The sequence below is a fragment of the Dromaius novaehollandiae genome, chromosome 6 (assembly GCF_036370855.1).
Source record: "Dromaius novaehollandiae isolate bDroNov1 chromosome 6, bDroNov1.hap1, whole genome shotgun sequence".
In the NCBI taxonomy this organism is placed as follows: Eukaryota; Metazoa; Chordata; class Aves; order Casuariiformes; family Dromaiidae; genus Dromaius; species Dromaius novaehollandiae.
The window spans coordinates 30345180-30371514 of record NC_088103.1 but is presented as its reverse complement, the minus strand read 5'-3'; the positions used below and the strand labels follow the sequence as shown (position 1 = coordinate 30371514).

Here is a 26335-nt window from a genome sequence, read left to right as displayed (position 1 = left end):
GGGGGTGGCGAATCCCTTCACGCAGCGGCTGCCACAGCCTTCCCTCCCCCAGGGAGAGACGGTGCCTCCGGGGCTCCCGTGCGGCGGCCGCTCGCCTGGCGGAGCAGAGCCGCACCGGCGGGAGCGCGGGGTGAGGTGGCCGCTCCGTTACGGCTCCGCTGCTGTGGTTTTCTGGGGGAGGAATTTTGTCGGGTTTTGGTGAACTTCCCCGTGGGAAGGTTGTGGTTGTGGCCGGATGCTTTAACTCCTTCTTAGGCTAAAGACATTTTTTTTGCAGTTCTAGTAGTGGACTTTATTCGGATATATCTATTTTCCAATGTCTTCTCAAAACTTAAAAATACTGAAAATATTAAAATCTTAATATGCTACGTTTGATATCTGGTTTTAGTTCAGGGGCATACCATCTTATGCCTCTTCACTGCTTGCCTTTATTACAGGTGGCGTTTCACTGCTGGGAGTTGACTTCACAAAACTTTCCTCCTATCTTCAGAAAGATAAAAAGATGAGATCATTTGAGTTAGCTCAGGTTATGTCTGTACCCAGACGTGGGACTGAAGACGTATCTGAGGTAGTTTTAAGCTACTCAGCTTAGGTCAAACTACACTACTCCATATGGTCAGCAAAATCTGTCAGGGAATTTGGGTAGACATTCAGCTGCCGGTTTCCGCTGAGGTCTGTGCTGCTATAGAGATGCTCTTACCAGCACCTGAGTTGCCCAATTTAAAACAGTCATGTCTACATCAAGTACACCCACACTTCTGGCCTCAGTTTAGGCACAGGACTATTTCTCAAGTTAACTAATCCTCGTCAGAGCAAGGCAGTTGGTAGTTTTCACCTAAATAAACTGGTTGGATTTAGAACTGTGTGGGAGCCTAATTTTAACACAGCGTGTTAATTCATGTGAAAATGGGGGATGTCTTTGTCTTCATAGGATTCCAGCTTGAGTGAAACTTTTTGGCCTCTCCTAATATAGGTAAGAGGCAAGACAAAACTGGAGGGAAAGGGGACAGGATAAATAGTGAGATCTTAAATCTTAATTCTGTCCCATCACCATTGGCAGTGCATCAGAGAGGGGTAATAGTGCTGTTGTGTCTGGCAGAAAGTACGCTCTGCTAGATGAGTGCCTCTTATTTACTCCCTTCCTGAAGCAACCAGTGGATTAAGAGGTCGATTGTGATTTGGAGTCACTCTCTTAAATCGTATCTACAGCAGAAATGCTTTGGCCTTTGTTTTTAACGCAAGTTGCAGGAGTGTTGCATTGGTTATCATCTAGGGGGTGTGACCTATACAAGTATATAAGGTTTCAAGCAGATTATTCCTTTTTCAGATTCTGACAGAGAGCTTGCAAGCCCAATGTGTATTTTTTCAGCTGGTCCAATAAATCCTGTCTTTCCCTGCAGATGTTGCCTAGGGTATACATGTGGGCAATTTTGGGAAAGCAATAGACTGTAGCAGCAAAAACTGTGCTGTCGTAGGAGTAGTTGCTTCTAGAGCAGGGGCTTCTGCTCATATAGCTGTGACCGTGAAGGATTACACATCCTCATGCATTGGTCTAATACAATTATTGCAGCAGAAGTGTACAATAGGAGTCATTCCCACTGAACTTTACACATCTTTTACCTGTTTTACTTCCTCCTAAGCTTGTTTAGCAGCCATGCAGTGGCACTTATGTTTATTCAGAGCAGATCATGTTCTTATGATCTAGCCCCTCTCTGTTTCAGTTTCTACTAGCCAAAATTAGCCTTATCCACTATTTTGGGTATCTTTTACATGTTTTTAGAAATTTTTTTTAATACAACACCATCAGCAAAATTAAGCTTTTTGTAAAATTTCTTCCTAATATAATCCAGTAGCTAAGAATTTTTTGTACTGAAACTCTCATTGCCCATAGACAGTTGCTGCTTTCAGTCTTGCCTTCCCCATCTGACCTTGTGAAAAGTAGGCCTCGTCTGAAGGATCAGACGAACATAGGAATGATTCAGAGTAAACATGGAAATTATTCAAAAATTTTCACAAAGAAGCCTCAACTTTAAGCATTCTGCCTGTGAGTAGCAATGTGGCGACCTGTCTTCAGGATCTGTGATGTAGCAGTGCAGGAAAAATGATCCTCAAAGTGGGCATGTTCCCAATCACTTAGGATAAAACCAGTATTTTATATTCCTCTTGAAAGCTAAGAGGCAGCAAGTGTAAAACACTAAGTACAGGCTTCATGTGCTTCTAATTGAAGCTTATTTTCCACCTTGCTAAAATTCTGGATTAATTTCAAATTGTAATTGTATATTAAAGGACATTCCAGAAATTTGGCCTTAGGCTGAAAAAAAGCATAGACTGTAGTAGTTACTTCCACTCCAAGATAAACAGTGGCAATTTCATGACAAGGAATATATGGAAAAGCATTACTAGTAATGTCATCTGTTTTGTCCCAGCAACTGGGGGTCTAACTGTAAGTTCCCTAACTGAACTGTGATACATCAGAGAAGTCATATATAAAACATAAGATAATAAACCACAATTGCATTACAGAACAGATTCACTAAAGAGCTATATTCTACTAGAAAATCAAGATTGGGGTTAGGAAAAGTCTCCCACTTTTTTATACAAAAATAGTTTCTGTCTTCTCTGATGGCTGGATAACAAACATATTTAACCCCTTGTAATTATGCCACTACAGTTGAAGTGGCATAATCTCCTCTATTGTGAAGCTACATTTTTGTGTATGAAGGCACTGTAAGAAGAGAATTAAGTTTGTAGTAGTAGTAGTAGACATTTTTATGCCAATGTGATTTCATTTTCCCTGTTACAGCTTTACTAAACCGCCAAACTAGATAGCTAAGTAGAATAATTACACCAGAAGAAAACCCCTGCAGAGGCCTAATATGGGATGTGACACTTCACCAGTTTTGACATTAAAGGTGTGTATTCTATCTTGCTATACTGTTCTGATTTGTATTTTCAGGATAGCTTTCCTATTTAAAATAGTGTCCATCAGACACCCTGACATTTTATTTCTCTCCTTGTTTGATTCCTAGCCTTGTTCTGGTAAGTTCTGGTGCAAGAGTGTAATTTCCTCTTCCCTCTTCTTGTATTGTATTTGCATATGTGATTGAACTACCACTGCCTGTGTGTTAGAAGTAAAAACTAGAGAAATGCATGATTTCCATAACTAAGTCTTTGTTCCATATGTGTTAGTTTCCCAAAGGTTTTTGATTTACTAATTACATCAGTGTAAACTTAGAATTTTATGTAGAGTTGAATAAGTATAACTGAAAGCAGCATATGACTCTTAATCCTTAATAATTTTTTTCCTCTCCTTTTTTTTTTCTTCTTCTGATGAAGGGGTGGGAGAGAGATTGGTGGACATTCAGTGGCCATAGGGCTAGGCTGAGTGTTACTAAGATAAATTAAAACCTGTTGTGTAATACTAATGGACAAACTGAAAATTCTTAAAGATGGAAGTAACATTTGCTGTACTCCCTGCTTTTCCTCAACATGAAGCATGAATTACACAGATACTTCCGTACATTAAAAAGTGTTTCCCTACCAGTGTTAGTGACAGACACCCATTAATGAAAACACAACTATGCAAATAAACTTTTTCCACTCTTAGTCTTTAGAAGCAGGATTTAAACCCTTTTCCTGAACAGAATAAGCTATACCTACACAGTATGTTCTCCTGCTGTAACTGCATGTGTATTAGGGATTTTGTTGACAAAACACAGCCATAACATCAACAGAGGAAGCAGACACCATCTCTTTCACACTTATTTTCCACTAATGCTTGCAACTTCTTCTTAAGAATTGCATCTTTTCCAGGCTGTGAACAAATTTAAGGGGCTATATTATCCTGCTTTGTTTATGATAAGAGGAAGATGTTGAAAGCATAAGAAAAAATGTCCCCGAACTTCTTGGTTTACCGTAAGATTCAAATACGAAGGGGAAAAAAATAGTGTTCTTTGCTCTTTGTATAATATGTACAGAAATACAGCCACTGAGAGATAACAAGTTCAGTAAATGGGATGCGGCTATATAATTCCACTCCAAGTTGCTTGTCTGATGACTTCTCTCAGTTTAAAATAATGAATTAATTTAAGTCAAAAGATAATGTGAAGCCAACTTTCTCATGACTTCAGTGGTTTCTGTCTAATCTACGTTTGCAATTTTCCCCTTGTGTCTTGTCGTTTTATATACAAGATATCATCCAGTTGCATGCCATAATTGAAAATCAGTAAGTGCACAGTGAATAGCTTTACTCTCAGGTAATTACACACATGTGGACACACTCTTAATTGTGGTGTTAATTTTTTATTATGGTGACTATAACCATAACAAGTTGTAAAAGACTCACCTTCTGCATGTGTGATGGACAGTGATCCTGTGTGTGCATGTGTGCACGCACGCCCCCACACACCCTTTGTTCTGTGTATTTTCGCTGTGTATTTGAAACCAGCTCTACTTTTATTCATGTTATATATATGTTGAATCATTAGTTTTTAACAATGAGGTAGTTATTTTATTTCATTTTATCTTTAATTTTTAACAGTGAAGTAAGTATGCTGTTACTGCAATTGAGGGAAAACCCTGTCTTCTAACTAGCTGAAAATATACCAGGACTGCATGTGTAAGTCCTTACTGGTTTAACTTTTTATGTGTTTTCTACATGCTTTTATGTAAATCGGGTGCAGTTCATCTCCTCTCTAATGTAAATACACAATCAGTAAATTTTTCCTACGTCACTGAGAATATTAAGTAGGATAGTATCAAAATTAACTCTTACAACACTCAATACAAAGACATTTACTTGCTGATAATTCTTCACTGGTAATGGCATGTAGAGACCCTTTTCTACCCCATTTCAGCTCATCTAATGTTTACTGTGTTGATAATCAAAACAAGTTAATACCTGTTTAATTACTAAGCCTTGAAAAAATCTCAACCACACTTATAATTTGTATTAATTATATGTCTCCATTATTATAACCCTTCTTAATTCTTTGCTAATCATGTTCAGGGTCAGCAATTCCACTATTTGTCTGGCCTCCACACCTATCATTATCCAGGTCATCCTATTTAAATCCTAGGAAAATGCTCATTTTTTGAAATGTTGAATGTTTTGAAATGCTCATTTTTTTAAGCTTTGGTAAATAATTGTCCTTTTTGATCAATAAATGTGGATTAGTAGTCTCTAGAGAAATCATAGTGGCAGTTGTGTGTGTTATAATTTATTTTTTATAATGCTATTTCTGTCTTTAAAAAAATAAAACATATCAGTTTTCCTCTTAACAGAGCTATCGCAAAGGTAACTATGGGCCAAATTCAACTATCAATAATGAAATAGATTTCTGTGTTTAAATGCAGATTTTAATCATCTCTTACTTTTTTATGTAATGTGTTTTTGAGAGACATATTCTAAGCCAAAGTCTGGCATACTTTTGGGGCATATTTGCGGGGCATACTTTCATACTCGGAAAGAACAAACAGGCAGAAGTGGGAAGAAAAGATTTGTCTTTCAGTGCCTGCCTTCTTCTGTATGGTCCCTGTGAAGGATTATGGAGCAAAAGGTACAAATTCAGCATGTGGGCATACCTGCATTTGACTACTTCAGTTGAGTAGTGGCTCCTATACAACTGTGTGTGCAAATTGTTTCTACACTTAGCACATACAGAATACATAAACATGCAAAAATAAGGTTGGTCTTAATATATTTGCAATTAATATTGCTTTTGTATTATATTAATTTTCCCATTTGGTTAAACCTTTCCGTAAGCCAGACAAAATGTATTATTGCGATTTTAGTGTTTCATTAGAGAAAAAAATAATATGCCTTAGTAATACAAACCCACCAAACTCATTTAGGTTGGAAAGTTAAGCACTAAGAATGTTAGAAATTATAGTTTCCTTAGTTGTCTGTGCATAGAAATTATGATAGTGTTTTGTTACAAGCTTTTGCTATAGAATCAAAGCTTTATTCCTTGATTTGAGGCCAGAAGATTAAGAACTGAAGTTAAATAATTAATCTGGCAGTTACTAACTTTCAAGTATCTGTCCTTGCAAAGTAATTTTCTTTTTATGTAACATATTTATAAGCTATATATACTTTAGGATTGTATTGCTTTTAGTGGCATGCAAGCAGTAAGGTCTTACATGAAGCCAACAGAAAATACTGGCTCAGGCAGGCTTGAAATGAAAATTGTTATTAATCATTGTAAAGATTTCCTGTCTCTTGTTCTGTCTCATCATCAGCCTATTTTTAGAATGTCAGGCAAGTGTCTTGAATGTTAATGTTATCTGAATCGATTTCCCCTCGGAGCAGACTAGGAACTCAAGACTTCATGTCCTTTTCTATAAAAATGTGTATATTTCTCAGATACTGTTTGTTGTGCCTAGTATAAGACTGATTGGCTCTGACATTGTTTTAACTTTTGAGATAAATGGTAGAGGAGCATAATGTGATGCTGCTTCATGGCACTGTCAGAAAAATTACTGCAAGCTTTCTAGGTCAGGATTCATTAAATACTACCTTTAAGAACTCATGGAGGAGAGTTGTGTTTCAAAGTCATGAGTAAAGGGAACAGCCAACTTAAAAAAGAAAAGAAAGGGCTAGGGTGGCCTGAGAAGTACAGACAAAATCCTAAATTCAGCAACTGCAAAGGCCCTAGAACAGCAACAGCAAAACCCAAACAAACATTGCAATACTCTAGACCTTAACAAGTTGATGACAGTGACAGTATGACTATCCGCAGGAGCCAGTATGGATTTGTTGAGAACAAACCATGTCAAACCATTTTTTCCTCTTTCTCTTCTTCCGTTCTGCCCACAAGATGTGTTACCCTGTTACAGGTCTCTAGGAAAGCTTTTAACGCTGTCTCAAATGAGACTCCCGTAAGCAAGCTAGGGTGACGTAGATGAGCCTGCTAGGAAGGGGATGCAAGCTCGTGCTTGGAGAGTGGTTCATGGGATCAGTTTCAAAATGAAATGATGGACACAGTGCATCTATGGTGCTTTGTCCTAACCTGTAACTGTGTTTTCATGAGCAAGTCAGAAAATAAAATAGAGTTTTCTCACTAATTATGCAGACGATACCAGGCTGTAAGCATATTGAAAGTTAGGTGTAGAATTCAAGGTGATGCTGATGAACTGGACTGGAGAACAGTCTGAATTAACCATATATAATTCAAAGATGGAGCAGTGCAAAGCTCTTCAGGTGGGAACAGTGAAGTGGAGTTGCAGGATAGAAGATGCCTGGGTTGGCATTTGTGCTGCAAATGTGTGGGGCGTTACAGTGCATCATAGCTGAATATGAATCAACAGCAAAATGCTGTTGTGAAAAGGTGAATGCCGTGCTTAGCTGTGTAAATAGAGATATGATCTTTAAAATAGGGAAAGTAATTCTGCCACTCTCCCTGGCATTTGCTAAATATTGTTGTCTAATTTTGAACATGGTATTTAAAGAAAGATGTGGACTAACTGAAGAGCCTGTGGGGAAAGGAAAGGAGTGACTGGAGGTCCTGACCTGTGCTGGAAGATAAAGTCAGTCGATTCATGTAATCCAGAAAAAAAAGGTAATTGACGGTGAGAAGTTTTGATGTCTTCAAATATTTCAATAATTGTAAAGGAGGCAGCAGTGAGTTTCTCTGCTGCCCTCTTGTGAGCATATAAAGTAGTAATGGTAAAAACTGCTGCACTGAAGGCTCGAGCTAGGAAAAAGTTTATGGGGGTGAAGACGGTGGGCGCCGGCAGGTTGCTTGAGGGGCTGCGTGGGTTCGTGAGGGCTGGACGCTATAGGGCTGACTTTAACACGCCTCTGGCGGTAATAAAGCCAATACAATCCAGCTCGTCTTGGATCACGGGATCCACCTTGTCTTGAATCTAATAACCCGCCCAGTCTTCTTACTGTTTTCCTGTTCTCTTGAGCTTCGTACTGCGGGATTAGCACGGCGTGACTGCCTGAACAGATCTGAGCGCCTTTGCGCAGCAGGAAGGCAGCGAGGAGCCGCGGAGGTCGCTGGCTGGGCGGCCAGTAACGGCCGCCGCGACCCGCCCAACTGTCGCTCGCGAGCCGCGGCGCCTGTGCTGGTCACGTGAGCCTCCGGGGGCCTCGGCCGGGCACTACAGCCCCCAGCATGCAGTGTGCTTGCAAGTGCCGGGGCGGCTTCCGTCGTGCGTCGGTACGCAAGCGCGGAGCCGCACGTCATGAGTGCCGGCGCCTCGTCCTGAAATTTCAAACCGAGTCCCATGGTGCCCCGCGGGCTCGCGCGGATTGGCTGGGCTGGGGGGCGGTGCGTGGTTCGAAGCCGGCGGCGGAGCGCGCGCCCGTGGCCGGAGTGCGGCGCGCGGCGGCGGTTGGCCCGGGCTCGAGGCGCTGCGAGGGCGACGCGGGACGGCCGGTGCTTCGCCTGTCTTCCCCCGGCGGGTCCGCGCTGAGCCCCGACATGGCTTCCCTGAGCTTCCAGGGCGGCGGTGGCGGCGGCGCGAAGAAGGATGAGAAGGGCAAGAACATCCAGGTGGTGGTGCGGTGCAGGTAGGCGCGGAGGCCCTCTCCCCCCCCCCACCCCCCACCCCCCGGCGCCACGGGAGCGGCCGTTCGCGGCGGTTGGAGGTCGGGCCCTGGGCCGCCGCCGCAGCGGCTGGCGGGGAGCTGTTCAGCTTCCTCCTTTTAAGCCCCTCCGGGACTTGGGGCTGGCGCGTCCTCTTGCCGGGGCGGGAGGCGCCGCCTGCGCTTTCCCTCGGGCGCCCCGGGCCCTCCCCGGCGGGCCCAGACCGCTGTCCCGGTTTAACCTGGTCTGTGCCGGTGGGCTGACGGGGCGCCGCCCGTATCGGGTAGCGCGGCGCTCTGTAGAGGTGCTGCTCAACGGCTCCGAGGGAAGAGAACCGTGTTGTGTTCCTCTGAGTACGTAACCATTAAAGTGCGTATCTTTACGCCCAAACATCACTCGTTACTGTGCCTCGAAATGTGTGTCCTGTAATTGTTTGCGTGGTGATGTGACACCCCTTTAAAATTAAGGTTGCTATATGGAAGAGTTTTATTTAAAACGTTAGGAGGCAAAACGTTTCGATTTGCTAACCTGATTCAAATGCACAGCCAGTGTGAAATTATATGGGAAGATAAAGATGAGCTAGAAGAAAGATATGTCTGATGGTACTCAAAGCAAGAAGATTGAAATATCATCTTCTAAGTTTCTGTGAGAAGCCACTACAATTTAATAACTACTAAATTTTTGATACATGCACTTTTCAGTCTTTTGTATAACTTCAGCAATGTTAACTCCCTGAATTTAGACAAAAAGTTGTGGAGTCAACTTTTAATATAATAATGACTGATTACTATTTTTCTTGGTGGGTGAGATGAATTTAATTATCAGCATGAGAAGCTTGTGTACCATAAAATTATAATTTCCCTGTAATTTTGAGGTGACTTTGAGGGCTTATTCACTGATATTAGATCTTAAATGCTCTTAAATTTTTTATTTTGTTTTTACTGTAATACTGCTAATGTGTTAAGACTCATGTTCAAAAATGCCTTCAGAAGTTTTCTTGAACCAGAACTGCAAATACTAGTTTACATGTAATGATTGCAAAATGCATGAATAATAACATTCTCTTGCTTGGAAGCTCTACTTTTCCAAATGCACAGTGAAAATAGAAATTATAAACTATTTTCACTTTTGTTCTGGCAACACAGCTAACAAACTGCTGAAACAAATGTTATGGGATTGGTGAAAAAGCTTATTTAAATCAAGGATTTGTAAAAGAAGAATAAAATTTTTGAAACAATTGAGTTTGAAATGCTGTCAAGAGCAGTGATTTTTCAGCTGATTAGTTGTTCTGGAGAATCCTCACTAAGTATCAGTGTATATTATAAATGTATTGCTCAATATGACAGTTGCTTGAGGCTTGCCAGGGGTGTAGTGCTTATGTTGAGATTAATACTGTAGACTGAGTTTTATGTCAAAACCTTTGTTTAGTCTATACCCCTAAAAATCTCACCTGTTTCTCCTTGCTCTTGCCTCTTGTAGGGCTGATCTTTTTCAATACTGCTTTTAATGTGCGTTTGCTTCCAAAACCTGATGCATCTGAGCTCATCAAAAACCTTCTCATGCAGGGACTCACTGTGCTTCAGTAAGAACCTGAATCTGGAAACTCAAAATGTGTGTTAACATATGTTAATGTGCTTTGATTGGCTTACCTAGTGGGATGAACACGCGGTCAAATGTCATCATGGCATACCAGGTTGCTCCTTGCCTAGTGACAGATGGTAACTACCTGTATGTGTATGCTCTAGCCTGAGCTGTCACTGTGGTCCTACTGTTATGCACCACACACTAGGTTTCTTGCATTTGACTGGTTCACTGCTACATCACTACAGAACAGACTCTATTTGTTGTTCAGCCTCCTTTTTTAAAAGTCACAAAGCTGAAGCTGTAACTTGCCCTTATGAGCAAGATTGTTGTGATCATCAGCTGTCACCGTAGTGACTCGACCGCCTTTATTGTTGCTGTCAATCTTGCATAAAAATGTCTAGTGGTCTATATAGAATCTGACACTTCAGTCTCAATGCTGTATTAAGGAGGAAATGTTAGCCACAAAAGTCAGGAAACTCAAAATGCCACACACTTGTGGCATCTTTTGACAGTTTAAAGATACAGCATCTGAAATATCTCTGCTGTTAAAATATTTTAAAGAAGGTTGTAAAGATTCTATTTTCAAGTTGGCTATCCTTTTACAGGTAGTGTAGACATTCACTGCAGTAACACCGTTGAATGAATAATAAACTAACACCTGCCAGTTTCATCCTGTGGTCATTTTCTTGACTTTTTGGAGGAAATTACTGCTAATGCTTCTTTAAGGAAAACTGTATGCACAAGGTTTGACTTAAACATAACACCCTGATAGACGGGTGATTTAAATTATGAAACAAAATACTGACCCTTAAGTTTCTAAATGTTTTGTTGCATTTCTATTAAACTTTACTTACAACCCAGTCTGCATAAAAAGTTGGTTAGCCTCTTCTCCCCCCGCCCCAAATGTTTTGTCTATCTTATGAAATTCCAGTTAAAATCTTGTGAGGTAGCATTATAAAGGTTATGGTAGGGTTGTCTGCTGTTCCACTGTTAGTAAGTTCTGTTAGCGTGTCTGGTACTTTACAAGGGGTGAAAGACAAGTTGTCTACTCGTGTGTCATCAGTGTGAAAGGCAGGCTTCATTGCTTGTGCAAGTGGAAAAAAGAGAAAAGGAATATTTAAAGTGAATTAGTTTGATTCACCATTGCTTTTCCTTCCTTGCACAAGTTTTTCTTTTTTGAAGGTGCTTACTTATACTGCTCTTTGATGTGTTTAATCTTTGTCCCCTCCCCAAATAGGTATGACAAATCTAGTCAAAACAACATTTAAAAAAAAGTGCAAATTAAGCTATGTGTGCATCTAACCTATGGTAAACACATTTATGGGTTTGTTTAAAAAAAGAAAAAAACTGTTTAAACAAATGAAAAGCTATAGATGCTTGAGTTGTCCCGCAGAGGGGAAGGAGAACAAAGGTCTCAAAAGCAGTTGTGATTTTTTTTTTCTTGAAAAATTATTTTAAAAAAATTAATTAAAATCTTAATGTTCCTTTTATCCAATTATCCTATTGTGGATTCTTAAACTGAGCAATACTATTGTGTTGACAGTTCATGTTCTTGTCAGTAATAGTATTAATACAGCAGTCTTAACTTCTCTTCTTAGGCCTTTTAATGCCTCAGAACGTAAAGCAAGCTCCTATGCTGTTGTAGACTGCGATCAAGCTAGAAAAGAAGTTAGTGTCCGCACTGGAGGAGTCACAGACAAGACATCAAGAAAGACTTACACATTTGATATGGTAACTGTTTGTCACCTTGGGGCCTTCCAGAAACAAGCTAGTGAATTTCTCAGATACAGTCAGCCAATTGTACTGGGTGATGTGCTGGTAAATGGGACCTGTTGTTTTTGTCTCAACAGGTTTTTGGAGCTCAGGCAAAGCAGATTGATGTATACCGGAGTGTTGTGTGTCCCATTTTGGATGAAGTTATTATGGGCTACAACTGTACAGTGTTTGCGTAAGTAATCCAATAATGATTATTAAGAAGTTTCTTTTTAATTTTAGGGGTTTGTTTACATTTTAATTTTTCATTCTCACAGCTATGGCCAAACTGGTACTGGAAAGACCTTCACAATGGAGGGGGAGCGGTCACCCAATGAAGAATATACTTGGGAAGAGGTAAACTGTCACTTGTGAGGTTTCCCTTGTAGCCCTATGGTAGTTCAGAGTTAGAAGCAGAAGGCTAATGAAAAATGTTAAAGTTGATCTTGGGAGTACTGAAACTGACTTTCTTTAACCAGTTTTAAAATAACAAATGTTCTCATTATTTTATATAATAATCAAAATTTACATCCTTAAAGCATACATAAAAGTCTTAACGGTAATTGTATAGAAAATGATCTTTGTCCAAGGTATTCTTGTGTATATCAAATCATGCTGAAATTGTTCCTTCCCTTTCCCCTCAATCCCTTTTAGTACATTTATGTATTAAATGCTTCTCACTTTAATTTATAGGATCCACTAGCAGGTATAATACCCCGTACACTGCATCAAATATTTGAAAAACTCACAGAGAATGGTACTGAATTTTCTGTGAAAGTATCTCTTTTGGAAATCTATAACGAGGAGCTTTTTGATCTTCTGAATCCTACTCCTGATGTTGGAGAAAGACTGCAGATGTTTGATGATCCCCGAAACAAGGTAAATGCTGTCTCCCCAGATTTGCTATTTAAAGGCTTTTGGAATTACTGAGGGGGTAAAAACAAATGTTCTATTTTGACAGAGAGGTGTAATTATTAAAGGCTTGGAAGAAATAACTGTGCACAACAAAAATGAAGTATATCAAATCTTGGAAAGGGGTGCAGCCAAAAGAACTACTGCAGCTACTTATATGAATGCATATTCCAGGTACAATTTTTCCCCATTTCAGAAATTTTATTTTATTTTAACAAGATCTTACTGAAGAAGTAAAAGATGTTGAAGCTAAAGTAAACCTTGCTTGGTCTTGTGACTGTATATTGCTATTCTTGTTGCCAAATGTGGGTCAGAAAGACATAGAACTCTTCCCTTCTCACATCCTGTGGGATGATGAATTCTATTACATATATGAAAGAGCATTATACAGTCTGGAAGCCTCCCATCTTAGAGATGGGTGTTATGTAAGCTGTCCTTATCTGAAGGAGATGCACGATCATCTGTTTAAGCTTCACCTCTTGTTTAGAGGCTGTATTTTCTGTCATGAATATATCCCTTGTTACTATGCAGTGTCTAGTTGGGACAGTAGCTCTGGAATTCCACCTGACTCAAGCTGAGATATAAGAGGCAGAATGTTCTTTATGGCGAGTATTGAAATTTAATTATAACTCGGAACTAATACATTACCTTTTCCAAAGCTTTGCCTGCCTACAGAAACAAAAGAACTTAAGTCTGATTGACAGATATTCGTGACTGAAATGTGTTGTATGCAGTAGCATGAGAAAAATATCCTCTGCAGTAGATATTGTATACCTTCAAAAAAGGCTAGTTTAGAAGGTTGTGTTTAGCTGATAAACCTGTATTAGAGATGTGAGTAGTTATTATGGGATATTGGATTTTTTTCATCAATCTGACTCACTAGATAAAAACTCAGTGCAGGAGTCTTGAATGTCCTGTCCTGTCCTCACCAACAGAAAGTGCTGTTCTGGGATTTGTTACTGAAATTGGAGTTTCCAAGTATTGTTATAAGATCTGTTTTTATACAGGTTGACACAAGACCCCTTTTTCAAACTTTATCCAACTCCTTCATTGTTATTTTTAAATACCTTATATATATGCACAAAAAAAATCTACCTGGTAGAATTACTTGGTGTTTTAAAAATCCCTAAATTACAATTAATGGGCCAAATTCTTTCCCAGAAAGACCACTGACATTGACAACTAATTTGTAGGGTCTTGTAGCAAGCAGATAACTTGGCTTCATTTGGATATCTGTCTGAAACTGAATTTTTTTGTAGTCGTTCCCATTCTGTGTTTTCAATTACCATCCATATGAAAGAAACTACAATAGATGGAGAAGAGCTTGTTAAAATTGGGAAGCTAAACTTGGTAAGTATTGGAACTAAATTTCATTGGCATTCCTGAAGTTAATGAACCAGAATACTGTGACCTCATTCTGTTGCGAATCTAAGGTGGGCTTTTTCCATGGGAGGTGGGGGAGTGTTGAATTGTGATCTTTCTTCGAGAGGTGAACTATATTTATGCCACTCTGAGAAATGTCTGTCCCAGTTATCACCCCAGTTTCTCCTGAACAGACACTTGTAAGCTGGTTCATGTATGTGTGTTCTGCAGCACTACAAGGCAAGAATTCTTCATGGTGATTTGTGGCAGAAGTATGTCCTTCCTCTTGTGTTTCAGGTTGATCTTGCAGGAAGTGAAAACATCGGTCGGTCTGGGGCAGTTGACAAAAGAGCTCGTGAAGCTGGAAATATCAACCAGTCTCTCCTGACTCTAGGAAGAGTTATTACTGCCCTTGTAGAAAGAGCCCCGCACATTCCATACAGGGAATCTAAACTCACAAGAATCCTTCAGGACTCTCTTGGGGGACGAACAAAAACGTCAATAATTGCCACAGTTTCTCCTGCGTCTATAAATCTTGAGGTAAACTTAATTCTGAACATCTGTTCTAAAATAGTAACTATGTTCTGCAGAGGATATGAAGACATAAATGAGCTATTCTTCAGCTTGACCTAGTATTGTACCTGTTTATCACAGGAAACATTAAGTACACTGGAATATGCCCACAGAGCAAAGAACATAATGAACAAGCCTGAAGTTAATCAGAAGCTGACAAAAAGAGCTCTTATTAAGGTAAGCTAGACATGTACCTTCACAAATTCAGCAGTAAGCTTGGTTGATTCTGTTAATGTAGTTTCCACTATGAAGTTATGCAGAAACTAACTAGTAACAGTGCTTTTCTGAGCTGTTTTTAATCACTGAACTGATGCTTCCAGACTAAGCTGCCCTTCGCAGAACCTGAAACTGCCCTTAAGACCAAAGCTCAAGGGAGATGGCTATCACTACTAGCTACAACTCTGTGTATGGGTTACCTGTTTACAAGTTAGTAGAGAACCATCAAACAGCTCTGGATGACAATATCCGCCCCCCCCCCCCCCCCCGCCACTGCCCCATACTTACTCTTTTAGCAGCTTCATTCCCTATAAAGTACCTGAATTTAAGTGAACCAGTCAGTAAGTATGGATGAATAGCTGAGATACCCATTCTAAGCTGTTAAATGCAACCAAGTCCAATTCAAATGGGAAACTTCAATGCTGTACATGCATCCAGTGGTATGAATTTAAATGGTGCTGTAATTAATTTATTTGGACGCAGAAGTGAAATATTAGATTCTGGAACATTCCCGTGTGCTTATGCAAAGCTTCCATAGAGTGCTATCTTTGTGAAGTATCTGTTAAGCTAGATCTTGAAAGTAAAATGAAAAATTTCAGGTCTACACTGTGTTTTTGTCCTGCTCTCCCCCTGACCCACCCCCACCCCCAGGAATATACTGAAGAGATTGAGCGTCTGAAACGAGACCTTGCTGCTGCACGAGAGAAAAATGGCGTCTATATTTCCCTTGAAAATTATGAGTAAGTCTTCAAGATTTCTATAAAAACAGGTCTCAAATACTGGTACCTGTCCTCATATACAAACACTCTGTAGAACTGTTTTCACACCAGAAAACTGAAGATTGGCAGAAGAATTCAACTGACCAGTCAACTCATTCTTTAGAAATTAGTTATTACACAGAAGTCTAAAGAGAGGGTCTGTACTGAGGGCTTTGTTTACATACAGACTTTCCCATAGGTCAGGATGCAGATTTATAGCACACAAATGCTTGTCAGGTGGAAATCCTAATAGGAGAGCAAACCTGACATAGCTTATTTCACTTTGTAAGAGAACTTGTTTACACAGGAATCTTCAAATAGAAATCGTCTTACATACTGCATTAAGTTAATATTGCCTACTTTTCATACGGAAGTTAACAATATTTACTTCTTGAAATGACTGAACATGGAAAAATAATAGGTAGTGATGAAATCAACTCTTATCTGACTTCTTTTTTTCCTTATTTTAGAGCCCTTAACGGAAAGCTGACGGTTCAGGAAGAACAAATTGCAGAGTATATTGACAAAATCAGTGCTATGGAGGAAGAAGTAAAAAGAGTGAGTCAAATTTCTCAACTGTGGCCTAAATCTGCTCCCCCCATCCCCTCTAAAGTATTTGGAGAGGGAGGAAAACAGTTTATGGAAAGAACATTCTTGAAGGGTTGTGGTATTCTTAAAGTTTCAAGCTTATAACTTAAATCTTCATTTTATAATTCTGTCTTTATGCCTCTTTTAATGCCTTCTTTTACTAGTTTTTCCTGATAATGTTGCTTGGGGGGCTTTGTTTAGGGTATGTTTTAAAGGCCTGTTTGGAACTAAAATTGAACTTCAACCCTCTTAATAATTAGTTGAGAGTCAAAGATTCCTAATCCTTGAAGTTAGGAAGATGGAATACCAAATATGAAGTTTCAGTATGCAATATTATATTTGTTTCTTAAAGCTAAGCTGTTTTAATGCATAGAACTTTACCTTTGATGTGCTCTGCTGGGTTTTCAGCAAAAATCAGTCTGTGAGATGGTACCATCTCAGCTGGCTGATATCTGCTTAGAGGCAGAGAATGAGGGCAGAAAGGAGAAGGTGATGAGTTCCCATTAACAAATTAGAAATATGCAGAAAGTAAGAACTTCCTCTGTTGAAGAAATTGAAATAGAAATTTGCTGGTATATGTAAATATTCTGTGTAAACAGACTTTCCTTTTGATCAACTTTACTGGCTCTATTCCTCATTCTATATGCTTAGGTTTGCTTAGTGGGACTTTTTTACTCTGATGTAACAATTGTTTGGTCTTGTGGCTGGAATTGGGAAGCAAGGGATTATCATAGTGAAACGAATTGGTTTGTGATAATTTTAGTACATAAAGAGAATACTCTAGTCCAAGTTTAAGGTCTCCTTATCTTAAAGCTAAAGCTTCATTTGTAGATGATACTTGCCTTCTGGTAATGAGGCATATTTTGAAAGATGTGAGAGTGACTGTTGAACTTCTAGAAAGCAGAGTTGCCCATTGATGTCTGTCTTCCACTTTAGATCACCGAGCTATTCACAGTTAACAAAAATGAACTTGAACAATGTAAAACAGATCTGCAAATGAAGGAGAAAGAACTGGAAGAAACACAGAAAGATCTGCAAGACACCAAGGCTCATCTGGCTGAGGAAGAATACGTGGTTTCCATATTGGAAAATACGGAAGAAAAGCTTCACGGCACAGCTAGCAAGGTTGTCACATTTCTGGCACCTAACTGCTGTTGTAACTTCCCATGCTTAGGAATTTCATGAGCTGTTCAAGGAAATTATTGCTGCTAAAACACATGATAGTGACAAAACCTGAATTTAAGATGGAAAACTAGGAATAAACCCCTCTATAAACTGTAATATGGTGAAAAGCCACTTAAGATTGCAAGACTTCCTCTGTGACTATGTTAACAATTGACTGTTAAGCACACTGGTTCATCTGGAGCGACCTTTCCTTCAGGCCAATTTGTATGAGCGTTGCAGTGCTTCACAATATCTGTTGTCATGAATTGTTTTGCAGAATAAGTAATTTTCCTTAGTGGAAATTTATGCCCTGGCCTTAAAAAAGGATAATTTACATAAAACTGGGTTGGAGAACTGCCAGAAAGCTTTATGGAGGTGTGTGCAGTAATTAACACTCACCCAGTGAATAGTTTGAATCTTTTGTGCTGTTACCCCTATCGTTTAGGGTACATTTTTTTGATATATTTGCATATTAGTCTTAATTCTTTAAATGGATTCGTGCAGAGAGAATCTTGCTACTTCAAGTGCAAAGTGATCAAGCCTATATCTTTAATCAATGTGAATGATTCTTTTCACTCAAATTCCTGTTAGGGTTGGGAAGGGGGTGCTTTGTTTTGCATGTGGGTGGTGGAGTGTGTGTGTATGTGAGAGAAATGGGTAAAGAAATCCTTTACACTGACTACAAGACCAAGAATCAACTATGCTTTCAAATTCTAAATTACTTATCACAGAAGTAGTACTGGAAATCACTTCTTTGATTACTAATAAAGAATATATTTACTGTCAAATCTCTTACTAAAAGTTGAGAAGTAGTCAGAATTTTTTTTCAGTTACTATTTTGTGGGAAAAAAAAAGACTTCTTAATTCCTTAGATAATGGAGGGTGTCATTCATCGATGATAGTTGGTCATAATAAATGGTTTCTAGTAGATAATGTTTTCTATGTTCTAAGATTCCAATGACTTAACACCAGGATTAAGAATCTAACAATTTTAAATTGATGATGCAAAGAGAAATACCCATTTTCTAAGGATAAAGCTTTTAAATATGTCCTTTAGCTCAGAACTACAGTTGTTCTTCCTTATATAATTTATGCTTGACTTCTAATTTAAAGGCTGACTAAAATAACTTTTAAAAATTTTAGTTGCTTAGTACTGTTGAAGAAACTACAAAAGACGTATCTGGTCTCCATGCAAAACTGGATCGTAAGAAGGCTGTTGATCAACACAATACTGTTGTCCAAAACACGTTTGCAAGACAAATGAATGTTTTATTCAACAAAATACAAGATTCAGTTAGTGAGAACAGTTTGAAGCAGCAACACATATTGACATCTTACACAAATGTTTTAGGTAAGTGTAATATTTGTATCTACTCTGTCATCCTGACATCTGTCATCCTGTGCGACTGGAATGATCAATTAAAAATAGTGGTTATATTGAACCGTACACCTCAAATATCTCTTCAAGATATGTCTTGGAAACTAACAAAAAGCCATACTGCTTTTCTGTGCAATAAGATGTAGTAAGGTTGTGTGCGATAGAAAGAGTTCCTATCTCTGAGTAAAACTTTTCAAAGTTTTGTAAAGCTTTTTTTCTTTTGTAGGTGACCTCCTATCTACTAGTTCTTCAGCAGCTAATGTCCTTGTATCCATTGTATCGGCATCTTTTGCCTCTGTTGAAGAACGGGTATCTACTGAAGTTTCTTGTGTGTCTGAAAAAATACTACAACATGAGACTCTGTCACTTGAGAGCAAAGCTGAGCTGCTGAGATTGATTGTTAGTATATTTACCTACTGCTGTGTTCTTCAAAGTATACAAAACTGTTCTCAGTCAGAAGGGTGGCCATAAATATTACCTAGTATTCTCTGATGCTCTCTACCTGTCCCCGATTTGGCACATGCTGTAACTGTCCCTCCCCACTTCCCTTCTCGTGCTGCCATAAGTTTTAATATACTGGATAGTAAACACTGCGATTGTAGAGCACCTGGGTCTATAGATATATTCAAATAGATATGGATGGTTTCTTACAAATGTAGATGAAGGAACTGCCTTACTCTTGCTTTTCCTTATTTTTTCACCTCTGGTCTTTCCAGGAGGAGCATACATCTGGATTAAGAAGTGCATTAAATAGTTTGACACCAATGGTAGAATTTGTCCTGGGGCTAAACTGTCAGTTTCAGAATAACATGAAAAAATATTCTGCTATGGCTGTCGAGGTAATGTTTATCTTGCCTATTATCTTGTGCTCTTCTATTTTATTTGACTTGCAGATAATCTTTCAGTGGCTTTTCTGCTGTGTGTCATAGTGTTTCCACTTCTGGTCTGGCCTCTTGTCCCTATTCTATCCCATGAGTTCTGCCTTCTAGCTCTTTCAGACTTCTTTCGTTTCTGAGCTTAGTGAATTTATTTGCTACTTACATAGGCACAACTACTTGCCTAAATGCCACAGAAGAATGATAAAGCATAGATGCTCAAAGCTATTTGTGAATCAGAATCAAAATACATGATATCCTTAATATTTTTCTCTCCTGGATTATAGAAATTAAAATTAAATTTTTCCTACTGTCATACCAAACTTTTTCACTAGTTATCTTGATTCCTGGGGAATGCAATCCTGTGTCTTGTTAATGATAGCCATAAGTGCAGAAAACAATAAAAAATCCTTTGCTTAAATTCTTAATTTTAGTCTCCTTCATGCTGTATGCCTTTGTAAAACTGTGGCCTCACCCTTTTATTCCTTTCTCTCCCTTTTGTCAAAAACAAATCTTTGTTCCTTGAAGACTTGCTGCTGTGACTGCTAAACTTCCCTGCTTTTGTTGCAACTTGCCCAAGATGATGTTAGAATTTTCCTTCTTTATGGCTCTCTTTCCTCATCTAGAAGCTTTTTCACTGGTTTTCAAGCTTCTGCTGTGAATAGTGGATGGTTTATCAACTCTTGCTTCTTGCTCTTGTCTTAACCAAGCATCTTGTTTGTGTCTTCCTACTTTGCCTTCCTCACATGCCGAATTTTGTGTTTGGAAAAGCCTGTGCCAGGTACCATTCTGTAATTTTGAATTATTTGCCACCTTTTATCCACAATACTTCACTAGTGGCTTTAGTTCATAATTTCCATGGGGCAGAGTCTGTATTTGTATAAATCATGTCAGAGAAAAGTATCCAGTTCTTATCTAATCACAAATATCTAATTTTAAATAAAACTTCTTTCTCTGAAGATGGAGGGCCATAAAAAGGAAATGAATACCTTCTTTGGAGATCTCTGTCTCGCTCTGAAAAAATTACAGGAAGAAACAGCCAGTGTTTTTTCTCAGCTTCAGAATGATTGTGAGAATTTAAAAGAAGAAGTGGAAATGACGAGGATTGCGCATACAAAGGTATCCTTAGAGTAAGAAGAAATTCTCACAAGTGTGATTGCCTGCTTTGTTTTAAACTTTTTATAGCAGTAAACTGTTATACTTGCTTGAGAAACAATGTTAGGATAGTAGCTTGATGATGCCAATTCCTTTTATCAGCCTTTGTGCTGCTTTAGGAAGCTTGTGTGGGAAGGAAACAAACAAAATTACGCTCATTTCTAGCATGTCTTAAAGATAGGTCTTTACCCGTACTTCCAAAAGCAAAGCGTCAATATCTTCTCTACGCCCAAAATTTAGCCTTAGAATAACAGAACTTTAACGTTGGTTATACCTTTCTTAAAGAGTATGTTTTGAATACTTTTATTAATGTTAAAGTGCAGAATACCAGTAAGATGTATTATGACATTTCTCTTAATAGAGCACAGCTGAATTAATATCCTCACTGCAAAGCCAGCTTGACCTGTTTGCTCAGGAGACTCAGAAGAATTTAACTGGTGTACTGGCAAAAAATGGGAGTTTGAAGACCACCATCACTGCTGTGCAAGAAAATGTTCACCTGTAAGGAACAGATTGTTTGTGTATACTGATGCAAGATAAAACTGTATATGAAAAGGGCCACAAAACTATAAGCTCTTTGTATTTCTATGTATTTACAAATTCTTCTGGACAAGAACTGCATATTAAAACTGAGTCCTGCCACGGAACATAAATCCTAGTTCAGCTTTCCCCAGCGTAAAAGGATATTGCAGATAAGAGGCTCTATTTTCAGGAGCAATATGCTGGTGAACAGCCCTCAGTGTGGCTGGACTTCAGAGTTTCCTATAGTGAAGGTTTAGCTTGAAGTATAAACCCCCTAACTATTGCAGCGTATTTTTATTCAGTTGCAGTTACTGCAAAATACTTGTGATCCTAAGGAGCATAATACTGGAAAAACAAACTGAATTAAACTTCTGAAGTCAAGATTTTTTCAAAGGATTAGCTGAAGTCCTATTTGAGATACTTTTAATAGGATCTTTTTTTTAATTGTGAAAAGTTTGTCCCTAGAAAACTAAGGTCTTGCCAAAATTTTTAGGGGATTGAACGATCTTGCTAGTCAGAGTGCAATTAGTATGCTATACTGCAATTAGTATGTTTACTAAATAGAGCAAAAGCATTGTAATGTTCTGTTTGAATAGAACTATATTGAATTGCACTACCTCACTAGTGCTGGTCACAAATGTTTCTAAATATAGAACATGTTAAAACCCATCTTTTGAAGTCTCTTAACTGTTATGAATCTGTTGTTGCAGGAAAACTACAGACCTAGTCAGCAGTACAACTTCTAACCACAACAAATTTACTGCATCTCTGAATAATTTCTCTCAAGAGCTCAGGGATATAAATTGTGAAAATAGGAAGATGCTGGAGGAATCCACTGACCACTGCCAGCAGCTTCTCAGCAATCTCACAAACATGTCTCAGGATACTGATAAATGGTGTGAATTTACAACTGCTCAAGTAGTCAGCTTTACTGATCAGCAGCTATTGTCATTTGGCAATGAGAAACAACACCTTCAATGTTTACAAAAGGTATCTATAGCTACTTGTAGTCTAATGCCAATATTCTGACGCAAACTTTTACAGTATAACTTGTTGGGAAACAAATTTATTATCACTTATAATTGGAACAAAATGATGTTCTCTTGAATCAGAGCAGACTCGGGTTATGCAACTTAAATAGATGCAATTACAGGAAATTAAAAGCTTTAAGTTCAAAATCTTGCTCTTAATTTAAGTGCAAATAACCTCAAGGAAATTGTGACTTGATTAAATCCTGTGTAGCTAACTTCCATTTGTAATTTGGGCTTTTGCATCGTTTCTGATATCATGTATTTCTTATTCCGAAGCCATAACTACCAGTTGTATCCCTGAGAGATTTGCAGAATGATCAGATTCTGCAGGATTCAAATTACTTTATTGGTTTAGCATTAGTGCAGAAAGTATTTCTTTTGAGTATATACTACTTCTGGCTTCTTGTCTGAGAATTTCTGTCTTTCTCCTTTTCTTTAATTTCCATCATAAACTTCACTCCCCACCCTTCTTGTTCTATAGTAATAATATGTAATGAAATAGGCAAAACTAACATTTCACTAACTTTCAGGAAGAAATTAAAAACTTTAGTATTCCAAGCATTTGTAGTCTGAAGACAGCCCTATATCTGTAATGCATGCTGAATGCTTAGAAAGTTTCTTTGGGATGGGAAGAATGAAAAATTCAAGCTTTCTTCCTCATTCCCTAGAAATTCATAAAGCTTCTAGTCCTAGTAGGATTATTTCTGCTTTCACTTTAAAATCCTAATTCCATACAAGATTGTGCATAGAAGCCTGGGGAGTCTGATTTGAATGAGACGACATCATCTTTATTCCTATGAGTAGCTTTCTGAAATGATCATACTTTCTAAGAAACTGACTCTCTTCTAAAGATAGTTCTCAAAATGAGAATGTAAAACTGGCACTGAAACCTCTCAGTTTGAGGTCTCTCAGTTGTTTCGTTTCAGGTCACGTCACTAATCATGCACCACATCTTAGAAAAGGGGCCATAACCTTACCTTTCCTGTTAACTTGGTGTTTTTGTTTTTTTTTCAGAAAACCAAAGAGAGCTGTGATGGAGCAGTTGCTGAAATTGCTGACCATATTGGTAGACAAAAGGCTGCGGGAGAGAAGGCAGCAAATGGCCTCCTTGATCAGATAAAGGTTGATTGGGAGATACTTCTGGAGCAGAAGCTGGCACTTGATGAGGAAGCACACCATGGACTGACTCAGGTTAATGGCTTCTTGCAAGAGGATCTTAAAGTGGATATTCCAACAGGTATTTAAAATAGGGCAGGGGTAGAATGTTTTTATAGAAAGCAATTTATAAGCTGCAGAGTTTGTAAGTGAGGATTAACAGGAACAAAATGCAGCTGGCAGTCTTGCTCCTTTTTTAAAATGCATGCTAAGAATAACGATTGAACAAAGGATGATTTCTGCATTACAGGGTCTGTAATTAAAGCAATTACTGGGAGTGTTAAATACCTCCCTTCATTAGTGTACCATCTTCATTAAAGGTACAACTCCACAGAGAAGAGACTACTTCTATCCAGTCACACTTGTGAGAACAGAACCTCGGGAACTGTTGCTGGAGCAATTAAGGCAAAAGCAACCGAAGCTTGATGCTATGCTAAATGGTTTCCCAAAGGAAGTGGGAGAGAATGCAGATCAGGTATGTATATGCATGGTAAATAACACTCTTTAACGTTGATTTCACATCTTTGGGATTTTTCTTCTCACATTTCAGAAAGTTGACTAGAACCTCAGAATTGTTGCAGCTTTTTGTGTTCTGTGTGTGCCAAGCTTGTGAGGAAAACAGTACCTTGAAAAATGAGAGGTCACTGATAGTTGTTTAGAGACTTGCATTTCTTCCTGTTTTACAAAAGTGGAAGTGCTGTGTCTTTCATAGATTTAATCATAAGTTGTACATTCGCCTGGGCATTCAGACATAAATACACTTTCCTGAAAACTTCTGTTTTAGGACTTACTGGAAGAGGAGGAGGTGGTGCAGGAATCCAATGAAAGTCTTGTCAGTGACAAATCCTTGCTGGATACAAACATATGCTGCAACACAAATGGTGGCATTCCCTTTTTCCAGGTAACTTCCAGAGATATTCCAAACAGCTATGTATTTAAGAGTGAAAGGAAATTATCTTTCGATAATAGTGCTGTGTGTCTTAAAGTCACCTGTTAATAGCATTCAGTGCTATTGTGTACTGACTTTTAATCCTGTAGAATAAGCTTTATTAACCTTGAGGTAAGTAACAGCATTCTAGTTCAGATGTTCAACTGTCTGGACTGGGAACAAATAATGCTCCATGGAAAAAAAAAATTCTCATGATTTACTAGGCACAAAGGTACGTTTGCTTTAATGAAAAAGCTGAAATTAGGTGTGAAATAATTTCTCAGAGGCCTGATGAAAATGTTAGTATTCTTGATTCTTCTCTAGTAATTGGTAAATTTGCAAGGCTGAACTGTACTTTCTTCCTTTCCTCCTGCTTTCCCCAACATAGATGGTATCCATAGATGGTACCATCCCTGGTATATTAGGCCTGTGTCGGCATCTTTTTTTTTTCTTTTTCTTTTTTTATACTTGCTTTTCATGGTTCAGTTAGAAGTAGTTGGTGGCTGGCCAGTTGTCTGCAATAAATCTCTTTAGTAAATGCAATATTAGGAAACTTTTCAGGAGTTCTGCTAACTTTTTTTTCCCCCTCAAAACACTGTATACTGTGTACAGGAGCAAGAAACCTTTACTCTTACATGTTAAGAGAATACAAGGAAGTAATTAGACCTTTTCTTTAACTCCCCAGCACAAAAGGAGTCACAAAAAAGATAAAGAGAACAAATCTACAGCTGCATGGGAGAAGACCAAAACAGAGGATATGATGGAGCAGTTTCTTCCAAAATCTAAGCTTCCTTTAAGATCACTGAACTAAGATAAATCCAGGGCAGATCACTGTTTTGAAATACTTATGTCTAATTGTTTACTGAGCCATAACTTTTCTTGGTTATTCTCGGTCTCTGTATATAGTGATATATTGATGCAAGGTTGGATCAGAAGTTTGGCCTGCCACATGTCCTGCCTTTGTCCTATTTTTATACGCTATAGCTTGCAAAGTATTATCAGGCTTCTTTTTTTAAAAAAAGATCAGATTATGGTTCAACGTGTTAAATAAAGAGTTTTAGATTTTCAAGTAAGCTATCCTTTTCTGCTTTTCACTAGATATAAAACAGAGCAGAAATGGATGTGGAAAAATGCTTTGTCAGCATTGCCAGCTACCATTTTGTATTTTAATTAACTGTAAATAAGTGTTCTGTTTCCATACCTGCTTTAGTCTGTCTCCTGTTGCTATGAAATAGATAGTTGTTGAAGTGCTGTCTTTCTGTAACTGGGATACTTCAAATAAATCAATTCATACCTGGAACGCAAATGTATAAGCACCTCCTTCTTCCGAGTAAAACAAGCTTACATGAATTCCATCTTAAAATTAAACTTGGTAACATTAGCAGCTATGTCTTGCGCTGACAGAAAAGGATGGCTGACTCATGCTCCCTCCCTTGTTTCAAAATAGACAATGGCTTATTTCAGTGCCTCTTCAGTATATGAGTGAGTCTCATTATGCTGGGTTTTTTTGGTTTTTTTGGCTTTGAAGTGCTCTGCTCTCATCTTAATGTGCAGCTCTGATGTGGTGGTTTGGATGCTATCCTGTCAAGCACAGCTTACCAGTTGTAAACCAGCTGCATTTCTTGTAAGATGTGGATACTTGGTATTAAAACTTAAACTGGATTATGAATGCAGCTCCTATATGGCATAATAGTAAATTTTCAGTCCTTGAGAGTAGTATTTGATCTACCGCTATTTTCACACTTCTTACCTGAGAATTTGAAGAAAACCTTATGCTAGGACGTATTAAGAAAGGAATGAGATAGGGAGTGAATAAGTAAGATTATGAAGGGGTCTGCCTTCCTGTGG

At 38.5% G+C, this 26335-nt stretch overlaps 1 protein-coding gene across 4 annotated transcripts; it reads left to right on the top strand.

The window, feature by feature from the left end:
• The first annotated feature begins 9 nt into the window (after positions 1-9).
• Positions 10-25787, top strand: KIF11 (kinesin family member 11). Of its 4 annotated transcripts, XM_064514055.1 has the most exons (25): positions 10-130; positions 2804-2912; positions 4541-4618; positions 7450-7559; positions 11717-11849; positions 11969-12066; positions 12149-12227; positions 12564-12749; positions 12832-12956; positions 14042-14132; positions 14442-14684; positions 14799-14894; positions 15585-15673; positions 16162-16249; positions 17216-17404; positions 18587-18794; positions 19048-19220; positions 19538-19660; positions 20657-20815; positions 21213-21352; positions 22084-22363; positions 23419-23641; positions 23880-24034; positions 24344-24460; positions 25173-25787. In XM_064514055.1, the coding sequence occupies exons 5-25, from the start codon at positions 11847-11849 to the stop codon at positions 25296-25298; spliced, it is 2991 nt and encodes a 996-aa protein (XP_064370125.1). In that variant the 5' UTR covers positions 10-130; positions 2804-2912; positions 4541-4618; positions 7450-7559; positions 11717-11846; the 3' UTR covers positions 25299-25787. The 4 variants fall into 4 exon arrangements, with proteins under 4 accessions (XP_064370125.1, XP_025949940.2, XP_064370123.1 ...); XM_026094155.2 differs by lacking the exons at positions 10-130; positions 2804-2912; positions 4541-4618; positions 7450-7559 and adding an exon at positions 8087-8518; XM_064514053.1 differs by lacking the exons at positions 10-130; positions 2804-2912; positions 4541-4618; positions 7450-7559 and adding an exon at positions 10079-10116.
• The last annotated feature ends 548 nt before the right edge of the window (positions 25788-26335 follow it).